Source organism: Acomys russatus, chromosome 8 (assembly GCF_903995435.1).
Source record: "Acomys russatus chromosome 8, mAcoRus1.1, whole genome shotgun sequence".
NCBI lineage: Eukaryota > Metazoa > Chordata > Mammalia > Rodentia > Muridae > Acomys > Acomys russatus.
Window position 1 is genome coordinate 1,664,476 of NC_067144.1, and position 8,055 is coordinate 1,672,530.

The 8,055-nt window shown below is 44.2% G+C and overlaps 1 protein-coding gene across 1 annotated transcript; it reads left to right on the top strand.

Moving 5' to 3' along the window:
- Nucleotides 1–226: 226 nt before the first annotated feature.
- Nucleotides 227–7,355, top strand: Yars2 (tyrosyl-tRNA synthetase 2). The gene is made up of 5 exons (XM_051150590.1): nt 227–990; nt 1,641–1,808; nt 4,428–4,583; nt 4,887–5,057; nt 7,121–7,355. Exons 1-5 carry the CDS (start codon nt 227–229, stop codon nt 7,278–7,280), a joined length of 1,419 nt encoding a protein of 472 aa, XP_051006547.1. The 3' UTR covers nt 7,281–7,355.
- The last annotated feature ends 700 nt before the right edge of the window (nt 7,356–8,055 follow it).

The window sequence follows — 8,055 nt, forward strand, 5'->3', positions numbered from 1 at the left end:
CATGAGGCAGGAAGGACTGTCGTCGTGACATCCGCACTGAGAAGACGGACATGAAATTACAGAGGAACACGGGCCGCATGATGGAACCGGGTCCACACCCCAGGATATCGCTCACTGCACTAAAACTAACTAGGCGGCCGACCCGCCCGAGCATGCGCAGAGACACCGAGGCGCGGGTGCCGGCCTGGGCGGCCGAGGCCCCAGCATGCCTTGCGTGCGCTGCGAGATGGCGGCGCCCACGCTGGGATGCCTGTGCCGCGTCCCGCGGTCGGGGCTGTGGCCGCGGGGGCTGCGCGCGGGGCGCCCGGGCGCGCGGGGCATCCTGGCGGCACCCAGGGCGCGGGGCCTGTTCAAGGAGTTCTTCCCGGAGAGCGGCACGAAGACAGAGCTCCCCGATCTCTTCGACCGCCGCAGGGCGGGCTGCTCGCCGCAGACGGTGTACTGCGGCTTCGACCCCACGGGCGACTCGCTGCACGTGGGGCACCTGCTCGCCGTGTTGGGTCTGTTCCACTTCCAGCGAGCCGGGCACCACGCGATCGCGCTCGTGGGGGGCTCCACGGCCCTCCTGGGGGACCCCAGCGGCCGGACCAAGGGGCGCGAGGCGCTGGGCGCGGAGTGCGTGGGGGCCAACGCGCTCGCCCTGCGCCGCGGGCTCGAGACCCTGGCGGCCAACCACGCGCGCCACTTCGCGGACGGGCGGCCCTGGGGCTCCTTCACGGTGCTGGACAACGCGGCCTGGTTCCGGAAGCAGCAGCTGGTGGACTTCCTGGCCACGGTGGGCGGCCACTTCCGCATGGGCACTCTGCTGAGCCGCCTGAGCGTGCAGGCTCGCCTCAGGAGCCCCGAGGGCATGAGCCTGGCCGAGTTCTTTTACCAGGTGCTCCAGGCCTACGACTTCTACCACCTCTTCCAGCGCTATGGATGCCGGGTCCAGCTGGGCGGCTCAGATCAGCTGGGCAACATCGTGTCCGGATACGAGTTCATCCACAAGTAAGTGGATGAACTACCGCGTCCAGAAATCCACGGGGCAATACTTACCGCGGTGGTAAAGATACTGCCCTTGCGAGTTAGAAGGCCTGGATCAGGGACAGATTGTAGAACTGCTGGAAACAGACCACTCACTAGGCAAGATTTGGGCCGTGTCTGCTTTCCCTAAGTTGCCCTCAGTTTCTAACTTGAGAAATCGATGATTTTGTTGTTTATCCTGGAAATCATTGGACTTCTGTTTAGTAGTGTCTGTGTTAAATTAGGTCTTCACCCCCTTCCCCCCCCCACCCCCCGTAAAGATTTTCACAGCTTTTTCTTGAGGAACATGAACACAGGGCTGATTCGTGTGCTACACGACAAAACTCATTAAGAAAAAAAAAAAATTAAAAACCACCTGCTAAATAAGCAGGTGCTCCTGCTGCTCCTTCGCCCAGTTTTGTCATTTTTCCCACCTGATATTTCATGAACCACTTCCTTTTGGCTTACTCAGAAGGGTTGGTGCAATTGCAGTTCAGCATGCAGTTCAGTGCGAGCTGTTACGGTTCTTAAGGACCAGATTCCAGATTGAGAAGGACCTTTAAACAACATAAAATTCAAATCTGAACTGTGCGTGATGGAGCTAATTGTGCTTACAGAATATCATGAATTTGTAGGTTGACTGGAGAAGACGTGTTTGGAATCACTGTTCCTCTCATTACAAGTACAAGTGGAGCAAAGCTGGGAAAGTCTGCTGGCAACGCGGTTTGGCTAAACAGGGAGAAAACATCACCGTTTGAACTTTATCAGTTCTTTGTCAGACAGCCAGATGATTCTGTAGAAAGGTGAGCTTTTAATGAACAGCTGAGAAAATAGTGTGTAGTTCTGATTGTTTTAGCTATTGGATCTAGGTTTTTAAATTTTTTAATTTTTGTACAAAATCTTTTATATTATTATTACACGCACACGCACACATTACCTAAATCTAAATAGTATCTAAATATAAATATAGATTACCTATGGCAAGAAGAACTGTGACACAATCAGGAATTATATAAATGTTACATTCTTAGTGTTTTGACTATTTGTATTTGACAGCCTTGAAGAAAACATCTTTCCTATCTTGGTACAACTAAATTTCTGAATGTAAGTCAATCTCCATCACATATTGTCATTATCAACTTAAAACATCTATCTAGACCTAAAAACATCTTAACCCCTAAACAACTAAGCTTCATTGTAAAACTAAGCTCCCTGTTCTTCAACTCCCTCAGAGACTTGAGAAGGAGTAAACTTGATTACCTGAGTATGCCGGGAGTGCAGGTTAGTAGCTTTCCAAATGAAAAGATGACAGAGACAGTTTTCTACCTGAACAGTCACCCAAAACTCTCTGTAACATAGGAGGATTTTCTTCAGCAGGAACTATTGAGGACTTGCAGAGTTTGGTCGTTGACTCTGCCTGCATCCAAGCTTGCCCTTTTTTGGGCAGAATTCTGAGGTTTTTGTTTGTTTGTTTGTTTTTTTTTAAACTTTGATTCTATTTAAGGTGTAAATCATTGTATCATAGGATATAGTCATTTAACTGTCATAATTTTGTTTATTTTTACAATACTAGAGTTGAACCCAGGGCTGAATGCCTATTAGGCAGGTACTTAACCACTGAGCTACATCCCAGATTGGGAGGAGGTGGTGGTGGTGGTGATGGTGGTGGTGATGGTGATGGTGATGATGAGTGATACAGTTTGTAAGTTGCCCAGGACAGCCTCTGGCTCCAGTCTTACCTCAGCCTCATAAGAAACTGGGATTGCTGGGTAGTGGTGGTACGCGCCTTTAATCCTAGTGCTCTGGGAGGCAGAGACAGATGGATCTCTTTGAGTTCGAGGCCAGCCTAGTCTACAGAGCGAGTTCCAGGACAGCCAGTGCTATACAGAGAAGCCTTGTCACAACTCCCACCCCACCCCATCCCTCCAAAAAGCTGGCCTCACCGACTCTGTACCACCATGCCTGACTTGTTTTTGTTTTTACCATTTGTAGTGTGAGGTTGGCCCCATGCACACGCACGTGCTAGGTGAGCATGGAACTGCACGACAGTCCTTCCTAGGTATTGTCTGCTGGTTAAAGTAAAAACTACAGTGACTGCGTAGAAAATTTAAAACCAAAATTGTTTTTTTCTGTGTAGCAGGTTACTCACTCCTTTCCCTTTGAATCATCTCACAGGACTTCCGTGTTTCATCAAGCGCCTTGAGGTGCCCTTCACTCCAGGCACATGAGTAGCCGGGGCTGGAAGTTTCTAGGTTCTAGGCTATTTTGGGCAGCTTCATGAGACGCCCCTCTCACCTCAGATCTAAGCAGTTTACCACATAGTTTTACGTACAAAAAGATACTTGTTAAAAAGCCAGCTCCTTTGTTTTTATTTTGTCTCATCTTTAAAAATTGTGGTAAATGACATTTTTTGAGCCATGTAATTTAGCCACAGAATCCTGTATGTAGGCAGCTGTTGTGAAGATGCGTAGCCACATTGAGTCTAAATTGTGTACTGTACCTAATCTTAGTAGACTCAACTACTTTTGTTCCATTCTGATTGGTCCTCAAGTTTCTGTTGTATAATTAAGGATCCAGCTTTACAGGAATGCAGATGTCACAGGGGGAAGACAACTCTCAGTCACATGTGTCGGTCTGGGTCTCCTATTGCACCACCAATGACAGTACCAACTATTCCAGAGTGCTGGCAGAGGTCTTGAAATAATAGTTGCCAATCCTTACTAACATAGACTTATACATAAGCTATGATCCAACATAACCTCTACTGGGTGCATGCCTAACAAATTCATGCATGTGTGTGCCAAGTAAATATGAAGGTATTCATGGCATGATTAGCATATGTTCAAAACTAGACAGACAATGCTCACAGTAGAATAAATCACAGAACATTAATAGCTTGGAAAGCTGTGCTTGGGATGTGACATCATAAATCTCCTGAACATGCTGGTATGCCAAAGGATTTAGAAATAAAAATGTATTCTGCATGATTTTGTTCATTATCTTGAATTTCTTAAGAGGATGGTTTCATTGGTGTTTGCTTCATAATGGTTCATTAAGCTTTTTTTACGTAGCATTTTGCAAAAGTTAACACACAGAATACTATTCATGTCAATTTCTGAATTATAAAATTTTTAAGGATACACATAAAACAGAAATGTCAAAGTATGCTTAGAAAGAAGGCACACAAATTATCTCTTGGTAGAAAATGGAAGATGGGGCTGGATCCTTCATTTATTTCTGTATTATTTTGTTATGTAAGGAAAATGGAAAACAAGTACTGGAAAATATTGCTCATGAGGATTGTACATGTCTAAGTCTACAATTTTTCATTGATAAATTCCAAAGAGAATGTAGGATTTTCTTGCCATGATAAGGGAGCTGGTAGGTGATGCACATGTAATGTTTTATCTCTTGCCCTGCAGGTACCTGAAGCTCTTCACTTTCCTGCCACTTGCAGAGATAGACCACCTGATGCAGCTCCATGTCAAAGAGCCAGAGAAGCGGGGTCCTCAGAAACGGCTTGCTGCAGAAGTAACAAAGCTTGTTCATGGACAAGAAGGTCTGGATGCTGCCAAAAGGTTGGCTTTAGAATAATAGTTAATGCTAACACAACTCCTACACAGAAGGCTCTGAGAACATCTTGGAAGAAAGGAGGAAGGATTGTAAGTCACAGGCCTGGGAAACGGGCTGTGAGATGGTGTCTCCCTCCTAGAAACAACAGGGAAGCTTCACCCACGAGCAACAGAATGATTGCCTAAACACCTATGATCCTGATAGGCACGCTGACATGGAAAGGGGAAATCTCAGGAGGCCCCAGCCCTCAACAGAGAACCACAGGCAACTAAGGAATGCTGAGAGATGTTCATGCTTATGTTTTTCAGGTGTACACAAGCCCTTTACCATAGCAGCATAGAGGCACTGGAGGTCATGTCTGACCAAGAGTTAAAAGAACTGTTTAAAGAAGCTTCATTTTCTGAATTAGTTCTTGACCCTGGAACGAGTGTCATAGATACATGCCGTAAAGCAAATGCCATTCCAGATGGTCCCCGAGGGTAAGATTTTACTTTGTGATTCTTAATTCACTGTGAAATTTTGCACTTCACAGCATGTTTCCAGAGTGTTTTCCTGATAATGCTCTAATGTAACTCATTTCTTGTAGAAGTTAGGTTAAGCCCAAGAATAAAGTAAAACTGAGAGTCCATATAGTTGAGTGCCTTGACCTTTCTGTAAAGGACAGCACTCCTTTACTCGGTCTCACCGGCATCAGTCCAGGGATTTGATCTCAGAGAAGTGAAAAGACTCTCATGACCTCCCTCACACTCAGTCTGTGGCCTTATTGGAGGACAGGAACTATTTTAAAACCAAATTACTAAAAAGAAGTGGAACTGCATAAAGCTTATAAATTGGAGAATATTCTCCTCGGGAACTGCATTTTCCCTTTGTAGAAGGAAATGACATCGCAGTCCCTCAGTTCTATCATTTTATTAGGGAATAATACTTTTGGTTTACAAGCAGCGATTTCACATGTAGTGTCCGTTTATAACTGAACAGCAACATGTAAGGAGAAGCAATAATAAAATGCTGGTGCCTCGCCTGTGGGACTCCACATAGTCAAGTCCCTGTCATTTGCCCATGGTAACTACATTTGTTACAGTTGCTTTCTTTCAATTGTTTTGGAATGTTTGCCTCCAGTGAGATCTAAATTTCTGTGTGTAGACAAATTACCATGTGTCCCTGTTCATGATCTGCCACTCTATCTTATTTATTTATTCCCTAATATATTGGCTTAAAATTAAAATATACCAAATTTAGGTCTGGAATCAAATTTTCCCCTACAGTAAATCTAGTTTTGCATATTTTCTTGTGAACTTCACTCTGGTAATTTGCTGATAACTAAGTTTTACCTCTTTTTTTTTTTTTTTCCCCTTTCTTTCTTTCTTTCTTTCTTTCTTTCTTTCTTTCTCTTTCTCTCGTTTTCTTTCTTTCTTAGTTTTTGGAGATAGAGTTTCTCTGTGTTGTGTTGGCAGTTCTCGGCTCACTTTGTAGGCCAGGCTGGTGTCACATCAATCACCTGCCCCTGCCTCCAGAGTGCTGGAATTAAAGGCGTGCATGACCACGCCCAGCAGTTACCTCTATGTAAATCACCTAGATTAGCCAGAGTCAGAAGTAATGTTGCATTTTTCATTACCATAAATAGGACTGGCCTGCAAGGCCTTCCCCATGCAATCAGCTTGCCTACAAATAAATGTCTCAATACAACAGAAGTTTAGTTGTTGGCCGGATTTTATAAAGCTGTGCACAGCCAGTTTTCTAGCTTTACCGAGTAACACATACAAAAGAAAGCCAGTATTGACTTTACTCATAGACTTCCACGGCTCCCACTTTCCTCTTGTCACAACTACTGTAGTCATCCAGTGTCTTCACATCTTACCTGGCAAGAAACCCCAGTTCTTCGTTACGCAGCCAGTGTGCCCTCAGAGAAGCACGGCACAGTGCCGGAGGTCCTGTGTGTTGGCATCGCCTGACACCAGTGGTTAGTTAGCACATACTAAGCACTTTATTCAACGACTTGGATGTGAAATTCAGTTAAACCTACTTCTGCTATCACAGCTATTAAATTGCTAGTGATTTCCCATTTATGAGATCATCTGATTAAGAATTGTTTTTATTTTAAACTAGTATTCGTAGGCTCAGTATTTTCCACTTTCCTATCAACTTTTCTAAAGATTCAAGTAGGGGTATTTCTTACCTGTATCTTATGGGTAGCATATGTTAAAAGCAAAAAAAAAAAAAAAAAAAAAAGTTCCTTTTTTTGTTTTCAGGAATTTTGGAGTTTTTTTATCCCCTCCAAGAATAGAAATTCTCAAAGTGAATCTCTATTAAAAACCATTATGAGGTGAATTTGTCAGAAAGCTGATATACTTGAGCCTGGTGGAACAGGCCTGTAATCTCAGAGACTTGGGAAGTTGAGGCAGGAAGATTACAACTCTAAGACCTGCCTGAGCTGCAGTTAAGTTCAGGTCCGCATGGGCACCTTACTCACACTCACCTCAGGAGCAGCAGTCAGGGCAGGTGAGGGTGCTTCTGGTTACATATGAAACCTTTCTGTTCACAGGTATCGGATGATAACAGAAGGTGGAGTCAGTATAAATCACAGACCGGTAACGAATCCTGAGAGTGTTTTAGTAATTGGACAAGATATTCTCAAGAATGGACTTTCCTTACTCAAAATAGGAAAACGGAATTTCTACATTATAAAATGGCTTCAGTTGTGAAAGATTTTTGTCCAGATTTGTCAATCATCCATTTTCAAAACATGGTCTTCAATGGAATGGAATATATGCAGGATCTCCCCATGTAAATACTTGTGCATTTAAAAATTCAAGATAAATAAAGTGTTATTTAATTAGTTTATTTTTTAATGAGAGACCTCTCCTTGACGAAGAAGTACAGTGGGAATGAGGAGTATGAGGGTGTGCAGTGTGCGCGCTGCAGGGCATGTGCTGACTGCAGTAGGGCCACACAGCCCACAGACTAGCCAAGCTCGTGCTGTCTGTTTAGGTGAGAAATCTATTTCTGACTGATGCTAAGAAGCAAACAGAATTCTTAAAAAGAAGTTAGATGTGGCAGTGGTTGCCAATAGAAACTGTAGTAAGAAATAGTTTCTTAAACAAAACAGTATCAGACTTCATTTCTAGTTCAGTCTTCTACTTCCTTGCCTGTATTTCAGTATAATTCATTGCCCAGAACTGCCTATTTTTGTCAATAGGTTCCTAAGGCAGACATTTAGTAATTCTTGAGGCCAGACTAATTAAGGTTTGCACACACTAACCAAGTTCATTCTCCCAAAGTACTTCTGTAAAAATCAAGGTATTGCCACCCCAGTGTGCAGAGGGAGCGAGTGCAGCATAAAGCGTTCAAGCTCCTGGAAGTCTTGTGGCAAAGCGCAGTCCTCACATTCTGCGCATTCATCCTTGGGTTACGTGTCTTCATCTGTAGACACAGATGCAACAAGGCCTTGGTGGGGACAGTGAAGTAGAAAAAATGCCT

Coding starts and splice junctions, on each gene's coding strand:
- Yars2 (XM_051150590.1), top strand. CDS start 227: ATGGCGGCGCCCACGCTGGGATGCCTGTGCCGCGTCCCGCGGTCGGGG. Junction 4,584..4,886: donor GGTCTGGATGCTGCCAAAAG/GTTGGCTTTAGA, acceptor TATGTTTTTCAG/GTGTACACAAGCCCTTTACC. Junction 5,058..7,120: donor ATTCCAGATGGTCCCCGAGG/GTAAGATTTTAC, acceptor TTCTGTTCACAG/GTATCGGATGATAACAGAAG.